Raw genomic sequence first — 17,398 nt, 5'->3', positions numbered from 1 at the left:
ATAGTAGAAGGTAGTAGTGGACTTTGACGCTTTGAAGAAGCTGCTAGTCACGTGCACTCGTAGCTCACGTGGATCCAGATAAGGCACAGCCTAATCGATAGATACCTAAGGCTTCCATTATCTGATAAGGCTGCCATGAAATCAGCGCGCGCAGAAATGCATTCCTTCCAGGCTTCCATATTGCACGCCTCGCTCGCCGCCTCGCCTCCTCCCATCCATCCGTCCAACAAACCAAAAAAGAAAAAAGAAAAGAAACAAACAAACAAACAAATTCCTTCCTCTCGAACCGACAGCGACGGGTTGTCCTCAAGATGACAACAAGCGACGAGCCTCCCAAATTCGCCATGAAAGGCTTCTCCCTCTCTCGCGCATCGTCGTCCAAGAGCGCGAGTCCGCAGCTCGCGAACGGAGGTGCGAATGGTGTGAAGAGCGCACTGGGCAAGCGGGCGCGCGGCGGCGGCGGCGCGTTCTCGACTACTGCAGAAACGGGGGGAGACTCAGATTCCGAGGGAGGAGGGTTTGAAGAGGTGATCGGGGTGGAGAATGGGAGGGCGGTAGGTAGGAGGAGGGATGAGGAAGGTGAGGGTGGAAGAGTGAAGGAGTTGGTGATTCCGAGGATGGCGAATCGGGATTGGAGAGCGGAAGTAAGGAGAGGAAAGAATCTTTTGCCGCCGGAAGTGCAGGCGCAGAGGGCGGAGGCGGAGGCGGCGAGGGGGAGTGGGAGTGTGGGTGTGAAGAGGGAGGGTGTAGATGTGGTGAATTCAGAGGATGGAGAGATTAAATGGGGTCTCAGTGTGCGGAAGAGAGAGAAAGAGACTGAGGATACTACTGCGCTGGAGAGCAGTAGGGAAGCTGTGGAGACTACTACTACGGACAACAATACACCGCGAGAAAAGGAGAAGGCAGAAGAAGATCAGAAGCCCAAAACGGCAGATGAAGAAGCGCTCGCGGCGCTGCTGGGCCAGAAATCAGACACGAAAACTCCAGACCTGATCATTCCCATCTCGAGACCCGAGGGCCGCACGACGGAGGAAGAGGCATATAGGCGCGCGATCCGCGAGGCGCCTGACGTCTCGACGCTGGAGGATTACGAGCGCGTCCCCGTCGAGGAGTTCGGCGCTGCGCTGCTGCGGGGCATGGGCTGGAAGGGCGAGAAGAAGGGCAGCGTGAAGGAGGTCAAGCGGAGACAGAACCTCTTGGGTCTCGGAGCGAAGGAGTTGAAAGAGGCCGAGGAGCTGGGCGCTTGGGTGCAGAAGAGTGATGTGAAGAGGTTGAGGACGGATGGGGGGAAGGGCGGCGGTGGACGCGGCGATCGGAGACCTAGAGCGAGTGAGTATGCGAGGGAGAGGGAGGCGGATAGGGAGAGGAGGTTGGAGAGGGCTGGTGGGGGGTATCGGAGGGAGAGAGAGCGGGAGCGGGAGCGGGAGCGGGATGGCGGTAGCTATAGGAGGGAGAGAGATGGTTATAGATAAGGTAGATCTGTTTGTCTGGCTCCAGATACCACGGGAGTTCCGCCTAGCAGGCTAGGCTATAGGTATTCATCGACGTAGTGCACGGAGATGACCTATCTGTCGATATACAACATTATAGAAAGGAGGGACAAAATAAAAATTGTATGCCATGGTACCTAATGAATCCAAGCACATCTCATCATATCCATTTCTCATCTCATCCATACATATCTCCCCCTAATATCCACTCATCGCTTACCTACACATGCTACTCCTCGCTTCAACCCAAACACACATTCTTTTGTTGCACATCGCACCCGCAAACCGTTGTATAACCGTCGTATAACCGTTAAATAGCCGCCGTATAACCGTTGATCAACCGTTCTCGTAACGGCTTTATGGCGGCTGCTGCGATGTGCAACAAAAATCAATCAATCAATCAATCGGTCGCTTACCCTTATCTTGCTCCCCCCCTTTTTGTTTTCTTTTTTACCCTTGCATTATTGGATTCTAGATATTTGTGCTGATGGAGGATTTGTTGTGGTTGTTGGGTAGGTGGGTGGGTAATGGGGTCTGGGATAAGATATATTTATGTGAAAGGCGTTAACTTTCCCTTACTACCTACCTACTTTAACTAATACAAGAACTTAAGAAGAAACAGCTCGTGTCTTAACTCGTCCTTCAACGTCATTTTGCTTTTTCAAAGAAATACTTACTAAACAGAGGGACGCTTCAGTCGGTAGAGAAGGTTTAGTGTGATATATTCCTTTTCTTCGATGCTTCACAGTTCTCGATTCCTTTTCAACCACTGATCATCAGAGATCCCAAGTACAAATTTACAGACCAGCTCGTAATACAGAATAAAAACATGATTTAGACAAGCAGTAGCACAAAAAGTAGGATCCAGTAAACGCTTCTTCTTTATGCTTATAATGAAAAGCCCATTAATACTCATGGCGAGAAAGGAAATTGGAATATCACCCCCTGCTTCCATCAATCACCCTCTCTCTTCCTTCCCACCCATGAACTCCAACCCCTGACCCCCCTCCTTCTTCTTCCTCCTATCCCTTCTCCATTCCCTACTCCACAAATGGGATCCTAAAAGCGCCATATCAAGACACACATCACATTTCCAATGTCCACATTTGCTGCATCTCTTTTGCGTATTCGGGTTTTTCTCAAAACACTATCTCTCTATCTATCAGCAAACATCAAACATCCTCCCTTCAAACTCGATCTATTATTCATCACGATCCATCATGTATGATATACGAAGGATATATGAGAGGGCAGAAAACAAGAGAGGGAGGTTCATACGTACGTGCAGTTTTGAACTTCCAGACAAGATGCAAGGTTTGGAGCAGCAGATCCAATAATCAGCATCACCGCGCGGGAAAATAGGAGCGCGGGGTTTGGTCGTCGATGATGATAATGACATTATCCGGATCGATCCTGATTCCCTGTAATCGCTTTTTTTCTTTTATCTCGAGATAGCTTGGTTTTTTGTCTTCCAGATGCCTTTTGGGATCTTGGATTTTGGATTGTCGAGGACAAAGACTTGTTTAGTGTCGAAGAAGAATCAAAAGTATTCATTCACAGGTAAAGAATGCTTTCCCCAAAGAAACTTTAGGTAAATTCTTTCGATGATCGCGTATCTAGAGGAGAGACACCTCAGCGAGTGAATTTAAGAAGGGATGAAGATTGGGGGAATGTGAAAAGGCTCTTTCTTTCTTTCTTTCCTTAAGCGTACCTACCTTACCTAGGATAGTTCTATCAACCCAGCTACCTTAAGGTACCTAGCACTCTTTACCATCAGAAACTTAAATGTTTTGTTTCATTCCTCTCTACCTAATTAATCAAAAAGGTTATCTTGGGAAGGTCTTGTGAGCAGTGTCTGCTTTACCTACCTTAGTTACTTTACCTCTCTCAGGGAAAGGTATGTATTCGCTGGGTCCGAGATATCACTCGTTATTCATCATTTTTGAATCTGTGATTTATTAGAGTTTATAAATACCTTACCATCTTCTTCCATGTCAGTTCGAGAAGAGTTAACATGCACGTCTACCCGCATTCTGCAGTAATTACCGAATCGGGATGGAAGCTGCAAGCACAACTCTTCTACTCCAGACAGAGCATCTCCGGGTTGATAAACATATGCAGGGGTTCTCACGAAGTTGTAACGATTATAATTCATATCCCATTCAGCGAGTGACTCATCTAAGTGTATAGCAACCCCCCTTTAGCAACTCCCTCCCAACTTGTGTATAGGAACCAGCAAACACCTATTGAGCCCTCCCATTACCCTTCTTGAAGTAGTGATCCGACCGTTTCTCCCCATATGAGAACCCGTAACACCTAGCAAGACCCGCTAAAGAAGAACAGCCGGGGTCATAAAACTGCAAACCTGAACCGGGCTACCTTCATTACCCAAGCGCCACCTAATTTCCCCTAAATAAGAACTGCATGTCCTCAGGGGTCAAGCTCTCCATTGCCGATTCATCAGCATTGATCGTACTGTTGATCATGTTGGCCTTCTTCTCCTGCAACAACACCATGCGAGACTCCACCGAATCCTCGATACACAACCTAGTAATGGAGCACGGTCTCGCCTGCCCGATACGATGACAACGGTCCGCAGATTGCCATTCTGCTGCAGGATTCCACCACGGGTCCACGATAAACACTTTACTCGCTTCAGTCAGGTTAAGAGCAACCCCACCGGCTTTGAGAGAGACGAGGAAGCACTCAACACTGGCGTCAGTCATGAAGTGGTTGATCGATGCCTGGCGTTGAGCAGGAGTCATGCTGCCGTCTAACATGACCGTTGTAATACCCGCGCGACGGAGACGCCACTCAACCAGCTGGAGCATAGTTGTAAATTGGGAGAAGATGATTGACTTGCTGGACATATTTTTCGATCGGAGTTGGTGAAGATCATGGACCAGCGCTTCGATTTTGGAAGACGAGGTCCAGTTTTCCATCTTGATGCGGTTGATGATGGATGACTTCTTGACGAGTTGCTCATCTTGTTCGATCTCGGGCTGTTCAAGATCGATGGAGAGAGGGATGTGGCAGGTTGGACAGTCAGGTGTGTCTGCTCGCATTAGTAAGGAAATGGGTTAGGGACAGGCAAACGTACCGGAAGCGTGTAGGTAGCTCTTGGCACACTCGCGACAAAAGTCGTGACGGCAAGCTGAGCGGATAGCATCCTCGGCGGTCTCATCACAGACGCAACAGACAAGGACATTCTGACCACCCTCACCGTTCCTCTTCAAGATGAGATCAGGATGATCGGCCACTTGACGCATCTGCATGATGAGACCGAAAATGTTGGCGTAGTTATTGAGCAGAACACCTTGGGCGACATAGGTCTCAAACTTTCGGGTGCCGTTATTCATAATGCTACCTGCAAAATCGTTCTCCTCCTCGCCGAAGAATTGTCGATCAACATAGATCTCCTTAGCAGGCAATTCCATTGCAGATGAATGGTCCCGCTTGACGCGACGAAGCATGAATCGGTCGGTGAGGATTCGAAGTTTTCGAAAAGCCTCCTTTCCTGGTCCGTTGTTGCCGAACTTCTGGATTGGATTCAACAACTCTTGGTTGAAGACCGAGACGTGTTGCATGCCACTGTGATTGCATCCCTTGCAACGACCAATCTCGTTCATCTCCCAATTCAGAGTGGAGCAAGAACACTGCTTGCAGAAGTAGCAGGCAAATGGACGGATGTCGAGAAAACGGACAAGGGAGAAGAATTCGCCAATACGATTCTGCAACGGGGTACCAGACAAACACCACTTATGGTCTGCCTTCAAAGCAAAGCATGCCTTGGCAGATCCGGTGGTACGTTGCTATGAAACGTTAACAGTGCTCCTGTTAGTCGAAGAATCTCATACCTTAATATTATGTGCCTCGTCGAGGATGACACGGTGGAAGTGGATCTGATGGATCACACTCTTCTCTTTGTGCAGACCACCCTTGCGCTTGAACCCTTTCTCCTGCTTCCGATACATTGACTCGAGACTGTTGTACGACATCAATATGACATTGTATTTCATGAGTTCTTCCACAGTGACGCCCTTTGTCTGCGCGTTGGTGCCGTGGAAGACAAACGTCTTCAGTGTGCCATCGGTGTAATCTGCAATCTCCTGCTGCCACTGCATCAGAGCAACTGGAGGAATCAAGACGAGTGAAGGTTGAGGAGCAGGGAAGTCGGACATGATGAGCGAGACAGCTTGTATAGTCTTTCCCATACCCATCTCATCACCCAATAAACCACCACCCCACTCTGTTTGTTCCATTGCCCTCATCCAGGCAACCCCTTCAAGCTGAAACGGCTTCAACTCTCGGTTGATATGGACTGGTTGATCGATCTTCACAGAGCCAATCTTGGGAAGATTCTCCAGGTCTTGCCACATAGTCTGGAGCTCTGGATGGTGAGCCTCGAGTCGAAGTCGTTCCATTCTAGCCCTGCCATTCTGTCGCTCCTCTAACAGATTGAGCCTCTGACGAGCAGCACGCCCGGGAATCCGACGGCGAGAGGCGCCAGGTGGGGGTAGGTTGACGCTTTCGTCGTCCGAGATGTCATCGGAGTCGATATCAGAGGGAAGATCTACAAGGTCGCTATCGAACTCGCTTTCAAACTCGCTGGTTGAATTATCTACGATGTCAGTGAGACCCGAAATGGCGGTAGAAGGCTCGATATCTCTATTTCTCCGTCCCACCCGTCCCCGTCTCGAGGCAGCGTTTGCTGCACTGGATGCAGGATTCCACGGCGGTGACATCTGCCTCTCTGCTCTGAAGCCATCAGATCGCGATGACATGCCCTTTCTGATTCGAGGTCTGATCGGGGCGGCGATCATATCTTCCTCAGAATCGTCAATGACAATGTATGTATCACTATCATCAGTATCCCTGATTGAGTTCTTTTTTGAAACTGTCTTCTTAGGAGAGAATGAAACCGCATTGGAGCCTTTGGGAGCAAGCTCGACCTTCGGCTTCTTCAGTGACGTGAAATCGTCGTCATCATCACTTAGGGGAATAGAATAGGAGGTCGATGTGAGCTTTTGGATCTTGCGAGGCGTTCTTCTCGGTGTATATCCGTTGTCGTGACCTGTCATAGATGCGGCAGCCGCATTCTCTTCTTTCTGAAGCGCTCGAGCTAGCTGGGCATCTGGGGAATCGTCCTCATCGGCATCGAGATCCTCATCATCTGAATCCCGAACAACCATCCTCTTGCGCTTATTGCCAGTTGAGTCCAGGGAAAACTGACTGTTGCGTAGGGCTGCAGCTCTAGCAACGGCGCTGATACCGGACGGTACTGGTTCCGGGAGCATGGCTGTAGCTCTACGACCCCTTCGAGTAGTTGATGTCTCCGTACTAGAGGCCTTCGCAGGTGCAGGAGTGGCGAAAGCGCTTGTTGTTGGGGTAGAGTATCCGCTACTCTCGTTGTAGTCGTGGGACGTGGAAACTGAGGATAGAGATCCACGGCTAGCTGCGTCCTCTACCTTTCGAGAGCGTGTATATTTCCCAATCATCGAATCCCCAAGTGAGTCAGAGTCGTCTGCGTCTGCATCAATAGGGTTTGAGAAATCTCTGGCGGGCAGGAGGCGTGCCGATCTTCTGGTTGCTGTTTCCCCGATTGTCAGCTCGACCGTGCCATAATCAGATCGCGTCTCTCCGACTGGGAACATGCAACGAGTGGGGTGTGGCAGATATGAAAGCTCGGGTGCTCCTTACCAGAAAGACTTGAGTTTGCGGGGCTACTACTGGCACCTTCTACTGGCTTTGGCGGTCTGCCTCTTGGTCGTCCTGTTGGCGCCATCTCGATCGACAGCTGGGGGGAAGACGGGATGACTTGGAGGTAGCCGGCCGTAGGCAAGATAGTAAATAAAGTTTAATAACCTCGAGATGCAACGTCAATGATAAATTGGAGGGAGTGGCGTCAAAGAAGAGAGAAGATCCCGCGGGACAAAGATGAAGAAGAGGAGTGGTGAACGAGGGCGAGGGCTTGAAACAGGGAAGGAAAGGCAGGGAAATCGGGGGAAGTCGACCGACAGAAGAGGCGTAACGATACTCTCGAGAGTGATGTATCGGTACAGGACAGTGTTTATATATACGTGTCGTACATATATATGTAGGTAAAGATGGTAGAGAAAGATAACGAAATATCTCCGAAAGAGAGTAGGAGGAACAAATGGATGACTTGGATAGGAAGTCCTTGGATGAAAAGACAGGATTGACGTTGTTCAGCAGTCGTCTTGACTGCTGACTCTCCTCTCTCCTCTTGTCTGCGCTCTTGAAGCGGCCGGCGCGAGTTGGTAGTGGTGTTGATGGCGATAAGAGGAGGATGGATGAAGATCATTTTCAGGAGTCGGATTTGCCTTCGCGTCTAGACCACGAAAAGGCGTGACTTGATAGAGCGTACATAGTGGAATACTATATCCACGGTTTACGCCTGAACAAGCAGGCATCGACGCGCGGCTGGGTGCTTCCAGCCAGGCCGAGTGTGCGAACAGTAATATGGTTGGGGTGAGGCGATCAGTGGCGAGTAGGTGCAGGCAACAGCGATCCTTCTGATTGGCTGGCCGGTCGCGTTTTCTGGGAGGCGACTCGAAGAGGGAGAAAGTGAGGGAGAGAGAGATAGTCTCTTCTTCGCATTCTTCATCCAACTCAACTTAACTCAACTTACAAAGTCCCAAACTCTCATCTCTCTACCACGCTCTACTACCAGATATCACACAATCTCAGCACCCCGCCACCTGCCGCCTGCCGGGGAGGTGCCAATCCAGCCAACAGGCAACATGTGCGAAGGCCCCGATGGAACTCTTCAGATCTTCTCTATCTAATACTATAGCAGGAATCCACCCGGTCCGCCAGCTGCGAATCGCCCATCCCGCCAGATTCGAGGACCGTGAGTATATTTCTCTTTTCTACCCTTCTTTCCCTACCCCTCCAGACCCCAAGGCTGACCCCACCCGCTTCAGACAGTCAGCCTTGACCGACTTCCTCGCTGTACGTGCCTGTGCCTATCCACCTATACAAACAGGCCGTCGCTGATACTTTGTAGTCACATAACATCAGCGCCAATCAGATCCGGCAAGATGCGCTCGCGCGACGAGCAGCAGCCGTAGCTGCTCAGCAGGCTGCAGAGGGTAGCGGGGATAATGGGGATGATGCTGCTGATGCTGCTGATTCTCCTTCCGCTGAGCCAGAACCCCTTCCTGCTCGCCGCAGGAATGAGAGCAAAGCTCAGTCGGCAAAGAGAAAGAAGGAAGAAGAGGTAAATCATCACCGATTCCTCGTCTATTGACGAGGGTGGCTGACGCAAGATAGAAAGCGATTGCCAGAATCAAAGCTTCCAAGCAGTTCCAACGTCGAAGACGTCAATACGGATCCGACGACGAGATGTCCGATGAAGATGAAGCTGCACGCGCCCTTTTCCAGGAGACTATGGCACCCCTGCCGGGGCAGATGGAGAATTGTGAGATCTGTGGGAAGAGATTCACGGTTACAGCATACAGTCGAGCTGGCCCTGATGGAGGACTACTCTGTCCAAAATGTACAAAAGAGCTTGACCAGGAAGAAGGTTCGGCCCGGAAGAGGAGAAAGACAAACGCAGGACGGCAGCGACGACAAGTACAGAGTAATCTTCTGGACGGTATCTACCCCGGTGCGAAGGACCTGGTAACCTTGTGTGTCGAGACCTTGGCCAAGAATGTGGATCAAGCCGAGGATTTTGGAGACCTTCCCCCAGCATTAATTGATCGACTTGCGGCCATCCTATCGAAGAAGCGACTCCTGAATCCGACTACCTTGGATTTGTTCCTGAAGCCTGATCGCGATACTGTGACAGTATATGACGGCGCAAAGCTATCTTCCGATGACTACATCAAGATATTCCAGATCGTCCCAAAGATCAAACATCTCCGCCTTCGAAATGCTGTACAGTTCAAAAATAAGGTGATGGACCATCTCCTGGACACTACCGTCGAATTGGAAAGTCTCTCACTCCACGGTTCCAATTTAATCGATGACACGAGATGGGATAGATTTTTAACCGAGAAAGGATCACACTTGAAAGCTTTGAAGATATATCACACAGATGGCTATTTCGGTGACGAGCAGATCAAACTCCTTGCAAAGACATGCCCCAATCTGCAACGCCTCAAGATATCTCACAACCAGAAGGTCACCGACAAAGGTATTGCACATATCGCCAATCTCCCCGGTCTCCAGCACCTGAGTCTCGAGATCTATAAACCAACTAGCTCACCTCCATATGTCGATGTTCTGAACAGCATTGGTCCTGGGTTACGCACTCTGTCTCTGGCAACAGTGTACCACATTGATGACAGTGTCCTCAAAGCCATTCACGAGAACTGCCAAAACATCTTCAAGCTTCGAATCACCGACAATGAGGTCCTGACCGATCAAGGCTTCGCCAACCTGTTTACGAATTGGTATAACCCTCCTCTCACATACATCGACCTTCACAAATGCCGACACATCGACGCAGCCGTCCCCCGCGACAATCCAAACGGTATCGGTCTTGCCTCCCGTGGCTTCGAAGCTTTGATGGCCCACTCAGGGAGCACCCTCAGGCACCTGAATGTGCACTCCTGCCGTCACATCTCCCTCGAATCCTTCGAGAAGGTCTTCGCTCCTGGCACGCAATACCCGGAGTTGAGGGAGATAGATCTCAGCTTCTGCCAGAACGTTAATGACTTTGTTGTCGGCTCCATCTTCCGCGCCTGTCCGAATCTGAAGACACTCAAGGTCTTTGGCAATTTCGGCGTCAGGGATGTTCGGGTCCCAAAGGGCAAGATCCTCATCGGTGTCCCGAACGCGCTGGGAATGCAAATCGAGGGCACGGGCGAGGATGACGGGAGGGTCATTTAGACTGGCTTAGACATGGATATTAGCAGGGCATGGCGTTTAGGAGACTCGCACAATTAGCTATGAATGAATGTATGTATGAATATCAAAGACCTCGCTACATAGCGTGAATCGAAAAGTTCAATCCTATATATACCCTCTACTCTAGAAACAACCAAACCACAAACCCTTAACCACCACATTACACTCACATTCTTTGCCAACCAGTCAGCAGTATCAAACTATAGCCCCTTACTACCTCTCTAATCATTAACCAGAAGACAAACATTCACGTCTTTATTCATTTCCTCGTACCAATTCTCGTTGCGAAAACCAACGAATCGACAAATATACGTCGAATATATTATTTCAGTAGATGAAAGTTCGTTCGCAACGATTTTATAAATATTGAATATTGAATATCTGTCTGTCTGCCTAGGGTAGGTAGGGGATTATATGGTTAGTTTCTATTTGTGGGGAAGGACCTGAGAGGACTTAGATCTCAAAGTAAGGAATGTCCATCTTTGTTCTTGTGGAGGGAAGAGGGAATAGATTAGAGGAAGAGGAGAGGGAGGTAAGTAAGATACGGTTTGGTTGGGAATGGGATCTCACGTGTGTGTGTCGGTTAGGTAGGGGGAGTGTTTGTTATTCACCTTCTTTATTTGTAAACATGAATCTGTTACAGACAATACAGTTTGATATCCGAGTAGGTACTTTCAAAAGCTACTAGTAGGTTCTCTGGCTAAGGTAGTACCGGTATGTTGTCATACGTATTAGGACTAGATCTTTAAGCCTCCTACGGGCCCTCCCGCTGAGCCTCAATATCAAAGACAACGTTATTAAAACAACCACTGGCTATTCGCTAGCCGTATCCTTTACGTTAACCTTATAGACGTCGATATATATACTTATGCTGATTTACTTGAAGAAACACTTCCCTCTACATCATTCTGAGGTTTCAATGTATTTTTCCGAAAGAGATCCTTGACTGCAAAAATAGTTTCACGGAAAGAGAGCGCAACTAGCATGGACAAGAAGGAAAGCGCTATGAGGACCACACAGACCAGTGTAAGTATTGAAAACCCACTTGAGACTTTGGCAAAGGTTATCCATGACTGTCCCAGCTGAACGAAGGGTTGAACTGCCAATGCCACCTGCATAGCGCTCAGCGACACACTGAAAATCCCGAAAACGAACAGTATCGGACCATAGAACCGAGCAAAATAATCGCCGTACTGCCCGTGAACTTTGTGATAGGCGAAGCGTCGAAGAAAGATCTTGGACCAGAAATTGAGTCGAGTTAGCCGCAGCTCCCCGAATCTCCAGCGCGGCGAGACGCTGATGTCCTCGACCTTCTCAAAACTCACAACGAACTTGACAAATTCGGTGTAGGAGATTTCCTTAGGTATCAAGCGGAGCTTCTCGTCCGTGGCTAGGATGAAATCTGACTTGTGCCGTATGAGGTAGAGGTATGATCTCAAGAATCCAAAAGCCGCCCTTGCGATATCCTGTCGCAGTGGTTCTGGTATCGGCGAGTCTCTACCGGTGAGGTAGAACTCCCAGAATGCATGTGACAAGAGATATTTGGGTATTGGTTTGATGTATACGCGATCGTAAATCCAGACGAGATGGAGCCCCGGCTCCTCTGTGATGATGATCTCGCGGCCTCGCACAATCTGATGCGTAAGGGATGATATATGGGAGCTGTCCTGTTTGGCGACTAGCCAAAGGTGTGGAGCAAGCCTGTCCAAGTCCCTAGTTACGAGTTCGGACTCGAGGTATGAACCGATAGCAGGGTCTTGAAATGTAATGCGCGGCTGACCAGGAAGATAGCTCTTCTCTGTCGCGGTCTTCTGAACCTGCGACATCGAGGGTGCAGGAGTAGGTCGTCGCCGAATTGAGTGTTGATTCGGGACGATGTAAAGCTTGCCACAAAGCTCATCTTTAGCAGCAAATGGAGGTTGATCCATGCGGAAAAGCCTTGGCGGGAGAATGTTGCAACTTGCAATAGCTTTGGATGGGGGAGAGCAAAAGTAAGCCCCTTTCCGGCTATTTGTGTCACGCAAGAGGGATTGAACAGAGGGTAACTGACTTGATTGAAGTGAAAAATCGATAAAGAGGCGTATGGAGCCTCGAGGATTTCAGAGCTGCAGAGCAACGGAATAGATCCCTGTTGAGCTGGCTGTATTCGACAGTTTGTCCAAAAATAAAATCATACTAATACTATATATAAAACGTGCGGCGATAACAAGAACCAACCAAATAAAACGGACCTTAAGATTCTTAAACTTACGGCGCCTACGCGGTAACCGCCACCCCGGCACCCCCTCTATCATTATGCGACACCCCCTTTACCTTCGAACTGAAGACGTAGGCGGTCGACAAAAGGACTTCACTTTGCTTGTAAGTCTTACTGTGATCCAGGTACCGGCAGAAAATAGTTTCTTGCAGAGTGGGACGCCATATAACAGCTCCAACATTCAAGAGAAGTCAATCTCTCTGTTGAACTTTCAACTCATTTTTTTACTCTTCCAAACGCAATCGCTGATTGAATCCGAAAACTTGTACCACCGCTATGGGCCTGCTACAAATCTCCTTTTTCATCTTATGCTCGTACTTGACGTGGGCGGTGGTTCTATCAGATAGCTTTTTTCATCGAGTCTGGAGCCTCGCGCTCATCTTCTTCTTCGCCTTGAGCACTTTACTATATATTGTCCCTATTTCTGTTGGCTACACAATTCTCCTTGTTACACTGGATGTTCTGTTGTTTGCACTGTGTGTTGCTCTATCCCCTGCGCAGATATTCTTCTTCAACGCAACGGAACCCAATCCAAGGCGCAAGGCACTAGAAATCTTCCCGCCGAAGAGCGATAGTCTTGAAAATGGCAGGAACTCCCCTCCAAAAATATTCGCTGAGTTCGTTGCGCCCTTGCCATAACCCACTGTTAGTCTGTCTCTGTAGCTGACTTCGCTGTTTGCTCGCTGTCAGTATTGTTGCTGTTCATGATCTCGCATTCAACCCAAAATCAACCTGGCAAGCGCCCAAGCATTCCCAAGATGATAACCCAGAAACGCCTACACCACAGCCCATGTGGCTGCGCGACCTACTACCAGACGATGTACAAGCCCGCATCATGGCTTTCAACCACAATACGGCGTGGGAGGCATATGCGCTCAGCAAATCATTGCGAGACCATGGAGATGATTTGTTGCGCTCACTCCGTAGAGTTCGTCAGACACCAGAGGTAAGGAACGGTACACTGTGTAGACACCTTGCCCTAATTAGAACAACAAACGCTTACTAGACTTAGGAAAAGAGTCGGCCTATTATCTTCATCGGCCACAGCTTTGGAGGTCTTATCATCAAGCAGGTGAGACTGATATATCGGGTTTGGTTACATGCTATTGACAGAATGAGGCCTTAGTGAATGCGAGGGAAGACACCACTGATGATATCTACCAACATACGCGAGGATTTATCTTTCTGGGAACCCCACATAAAGGGGCCCGGCTGACAATGTTCGGAAAGATGATCTCACTTTTTGGTCATTGGAAAGGTTCAAGTACTACTCTGCTCGAGGTCATTGAGCCCGGATCAACTGTTAATGAGGGGCTCCATAAGAGCTTTATGGAGTTTCTAATTCAAGGCTGTGGGGCTACTAATACTGTCTGTGTTTTCGAAGCTGTAAAAGAATCATTCTTTGGCTTCCCCATCACGAATGTGAGTTCTTGAAGCAGATACCTATGTGGTAAGACTAATACATTATGGGTCCAGGTGGTAGAAAAGATGTCTGCAGTTATAGACGGGTCGAAACAAATCGGATTCGACAAGAAACACCGGGATATCCAAAGTTTTCAGTCTTGGAAGGACGAATATTACCAGGATATCCTCTGGTGGTTACAAAAATGGGTAGGAGAGTCGAAGAAAATCACTCTTGGTGAGTATGGACGATAAGAACCTTCCTATTCAACACATTCAGCATCAGAAATCACAACCCAAACTAGGTAGGATTAGGACTAAAGTGCTGACTTCTAATAGCACGACAGACGGAGAAGACTCAGGAACAACGAGGTCAGTCCTTACACTCTATATTTGCTTTTCGCTCTCCATTCCTGACCTTGATGAAAGACTGCCTACAGTCCTTGGCATTTCCGGAGATGTATATGCGAAGAAATGACATAAAAGACGAAGCCCCTGAAACATGTTCGTGGCTACTGAAGAATAAGAATTACATGACTTGGATTGCTCAGGGCCAAGGATTACTCTGGATAAAGGGAAAGCCTGGAGCTGGGAAATCAACGCTGCTCAAGTATGCACTTCGGCAAGCAGAGAACCAGGCGTCTTCAAACAAGCCTTTGGTAGCTTCGTTCTTCTTCCACGGACGCGGCGCTGCTATCCAGAAAACCCCTCTTGGCCTATTTCGCTCGCTTCTACACCAGATCTTGGACCAGATTCCCGATTCACTGCCCGGTTTGATTTCAACCTTAAAGAAGAGGCGTGAAACACAAGGGGAGCCAGGGAAAAAGTGGAATTGGCATGCAGCGGAACTACGAACCTTTCTGAAAGATGCCATCCTACGAGTCTCCAGGACACATTCAATACGAATTTACGTCGATGCACTTGATGAGTGTGGCGAAGAAGCCGCTAGGGACTTGGTAGTGTTCTTCAAAAGCCTGATTTCACAACTTGCTCCTACTGGAGCTGCTCTAAGTATATGCTTCTCCTGTCGACATTACCCTATCGCAAACTTGGATCATGGTCTTACTATCTGCGTCGAAGAGGAAAACGGTCCAGATATAACTACTTATGTGCAGCTTCAACTCAAGCACGGATTTCAGGATAAGTTCAAAGCTCGGGAGGTTGAGAAGATGATTGTAGGCAGGGCCTCGGGTGTTTTCCAGTGGGCTGTTCTTGTTGTCACCACAGCTCTCAGGCTATACGAGCAGGGGAAAAATATCAAGACCATTCAGAAGAAGCTGCAAGAAATACCAGCGGAACTGGAAATTCTCTATCGAGAGATTCTTGGGAAGATAAAAGAGGAAAATCGATCGCAGTCATTGCAGCTAATACAATGGATATGCTTCTCTCAGAGACCTTTGTCACTGATGGAACTGCGCTATGCTATGGTTATTGATACGGATTGCAGCTCAGTCCAGGATTGTCGAGCTTCGAAGGACTATGCGACAACTGATGTGGAAATGGAGAAAGCAGTAAAGAGCCTTTCTGGGGGCCTTGCTGAGGTCAAGAAATATCGAGGTAGACGGATAGCACAGTTCATTCACCAGTCGGTCAACAGCTACCTACTTCAGAGTGGGCTACAAGAGCTTGGCAGCCCTTCATCCAGTAGCGTCATCGGCCATGCTCATCTTCGATTGTCAAGGGCTTGTATCAAATACATTGCCATGGAAGAAGTGCTCTCCTGTGACATAGAGGATCGGAGGGAACTTCAACGCGACTTTCCCTTCTTGCCATATGCTGTAACCAATTGGGTCTGGCACACAAAGATAGCAGAGGCCGAGAAAATATCTGAACTAGACGCTGCAGACTTAGTACGCTTGCTACAAGGGCGGTCAGATCAGATCCTACTCAACTGGGCGAAGCTATATCAGATGATAAATCAATGCGGACCATTCCCTACCAGGAGTCCCGTCATAGGCACGAATCCCCTAGATATCGCATCAGGGTACCTTCTTCCGAGAGTTCTACTAGCAGCTCTTAATTCACAGAATTATGTTGGCGTAGACTCGGAGGATAAGAACAGTCAGACGCTGTTATGTTTGGCCGGAGAGAACGGGCACGCCGGGGGAGGCCATGGTACGGCTACTTTTTGACACCGGCAAGGTGGACGTGGAGTCAAAGAATATATTCAATCCGGGTACCGCTACAGTGAACTATAGAAAAAAAGAACAAGTCATAGTGCGGCTACTTAAAACACAAGCATAGTCAGACTGCTTACTCTTTACTCTTTACTACTAGTTATCCACTTTCACCCTCCCCTAAGTCCCCTTGTACTACAACAACAGCCATTTTCCTTTGCATTCTTGTTCTCCCTTATCCTCTCTCCCTGAGTCGCTGTTTGTATTTATTCAATCTACAAAATTCTCGTTGTGAACAACATTCTTATACACGAGAACTACATTCGACGTACATCCTTTCTCGTAACGTTAAATTCACGAAAAGAAAAAATAAGTGAATGTGTGAATACCTAGACAAACAGGATCGAGCCTATTTGAAGCAATTTATCTAGGTATTCTCTCAGTGTACGGAGTTCTTGTTCGGACAGGTTGTATAAGGGCCCGAATGGCACCTTGCCTCCTGGACGCAGGTTTTTTCGTGATCTAATCCCGGTCAGTGTGGTGGGAGCTTCTCTGCTTCCTCCTTGCTGAAGACCCTAGCCCATTTCCAGGTATCTTCTAGCTAATCTGTAAACTAGATTTACAATGTATACTAGTGACCCTAGATTCTACGTACTATTAGAATTCAGCCGTAAAGCAAGATATGTCAACATAGTTTAAATAGTCAACAAACATATAGAGAAGACTATAGAGAACTAGTCTTAGGACAAGCTTATGCTATGTTCAAAAGTAAATTAAGGAGTTAAGCTAACAATAGAAGGGAACAAGAAAAGAAAGAACATACTGTCGCATATAGAATAGGCTTAATAGGGACTTATATTTTAAGCAATTGCAATCCAGTAATAGGGTCCTAATCCTATTATCAAAGTCCCGTTATGCCGATTTGCCACCTGTTTATGTATATATAGAGCCTCTAGACCCTTACTTTCACTCTTGTTAGAAACCTGACTGTTAAACGTAATAACTCGATTTCCTAATCAGGTAATACTATATTACTAGTAGATCAGAAGTCAGATTTTACTTAGAGTTTAATATAGAGTTTTTACTTTACTACCTACTCTACTATAGTAATAGAGCCTTATTACTATAGATCTGTTATACTAATTTGCTACTATTACTTATATATAGAGCCTCCTTTTTAATCCTAGTTTAGTAGTTTAATTTAATCTAGTTTAATCGAATCTACTTAATTCGCTCTCTTTAATCGATTACTA

At 47.9% G+C, this 17,398-nt stretch overlaps 5 protein-coding genes across 5 annotated transcripts; 3 read left to right on the top strand and 2 right to left on the bottom strand.

Annotated features, from left to right (window-relative positions):
* Positions 1 to 27: 27 nt before the first annotated feature.
* On the top strand, positions 28 to 1,505 carry M430DRAFT_209320 (hypothetical protein). The gene has a single exon (XM_024864400.1). It carries the CDS (start codon positions 312 to 314, stop codon positions 1,470 to 1,472), a length of 1,161 nt encoding a protein of 386 aa, XP_024722819.1. The 5' UTR covers positions 28 to 311; the 3' UTR covers positions 1,473 to 1,505.
* Positions 1,506 to 3,606: 2,101 nt separating this feature from the next.
* Positions 3,607 to 7,417, bottom strand: M430DRAFT_209307 (hypothetical protein). Its single transcript, XM_024864399.1, has 4 exons — positions 7,191 to 7,417; positions 5,348 to 7,080; positions 4,591 to 5,302; positions 3,607 to 4,545 (listed from the first exon to the last, which is right to left on the bottom strand). The coding sequence occupies exons 1-4, from the start codon at positions 7,273 to 7,275 to the stop codon at positions 3,890 to 3,892; spliced, it is 3,186 nt and encodes a 1,061-aa protein (XP_024722818.1). The 5' UTR covers positions 7,276 to 7,417; the 3' UTR covers positions 3,607 to 3,889.
* Positions 7,418 to 8,117: 700 nt separating this feature from the next.
* M430DRAFT_135021 (hypothetical protein) lies at positions 8,118 to 10,352 on the top strand (the record flags this gene model as incomplete). The annotated part of the gene is made up of 5 exons (XM_024862386.1): positions 8,118 to 8,256; positions 8,311 to 8,364; positions 8,438 to 8,465; positions 8,521 to 8,733; positions 8,787 to 10,352. Coding segments are annotated over exons 1-5 (1,863 nt in total). The 5' UTR covers positions 8,118 to 8,254.
* An 884-nt stretch (positions 10,353 to 11,236) lies between these two features.
* M430DRAFT_96608 (hypothetical protein) lies at positions 11,237 to 12,298 on the bottom strand (the record flags this gene model as incomplete). Its single annotated transcript, XM_024869973.1, has 1 exon — positions 11,237 to 12,298. One exon carries the CDS (start codon positions 12,296 to 12,298, stop codon positions 11,237 to 11,239), a length of 1,062 nt encoding a protein of 353 aa, XP_024722816.1.
* Positions 12,299 to 14,492: 2,194 nt separating this feature from the next.
* M430DRAFT_96766 (hypothetical protein) lies at positions 14,493 to 16,160 on the top strand (the record flags this gene model as incomplete). Its single annotated transcript, XM_024869988.1, has 1 exon — positions 14,493 to 16,160. The coding sequence occupies one exon, from the start codon at positions 14,493 to 14,495 to the stop codon at positions 16,158 to 16,160; it is 1,668 nt and encodes a 555-aa protein (XP_024722815.1).
* Between the last annotated feature and the right edge of the window lie 1,238 nt (positions 16,161 to 17,398).

The sequence above is a fragment of the Amorphotheca resinae genome (assembly GCF_003019875.1).
Source record: "Amorphotheca resinae ATCC 22711 unplaced genomic scaffold M430scaffold_3, whole genome shotgun sequence".
NCBI classification, from domain to species: domain Eukaryota; kingdom Fungi; phylum Ascomycota; class Leotiomycetes; order Helotiales; family Amorphothecaceae; genus Amorphotheca; species Amorphotheca resinae.
This window is presented reverse-complemented; position numbering and strand designations above follow the sequence as displayed.

Coding starts and splice junctions, on each gene's coding strand:
- M430DRAFT_209320 (XM_024864400.1), top strand. CDS start 312: ATGACAACAAGCGACGAGCCTCCCAAATTCGCCATGAAAGGCTTCTCC.
- M430DRAFT_209307 (XM_024864399.1), bottom strand. CDS start 7,275: ATGGCGCCAACAGGACGACCAAGAGGCAGACCGCCAAAGCCAGTAGAA. Junction 5,303..5,347: donor ACGAGGCACATAATATTAAG/GTATGAGATTCT, acceptor AACGTTTCATAG/CAACGTACCACCGGATCTGC. Junction 4,546..4,590: donor GAGCTACCTACACGCTTCCG/GTACGTTTGCCT, acceptor TAATGCGAGCAG/ACACACCTGACTGTCCAACC.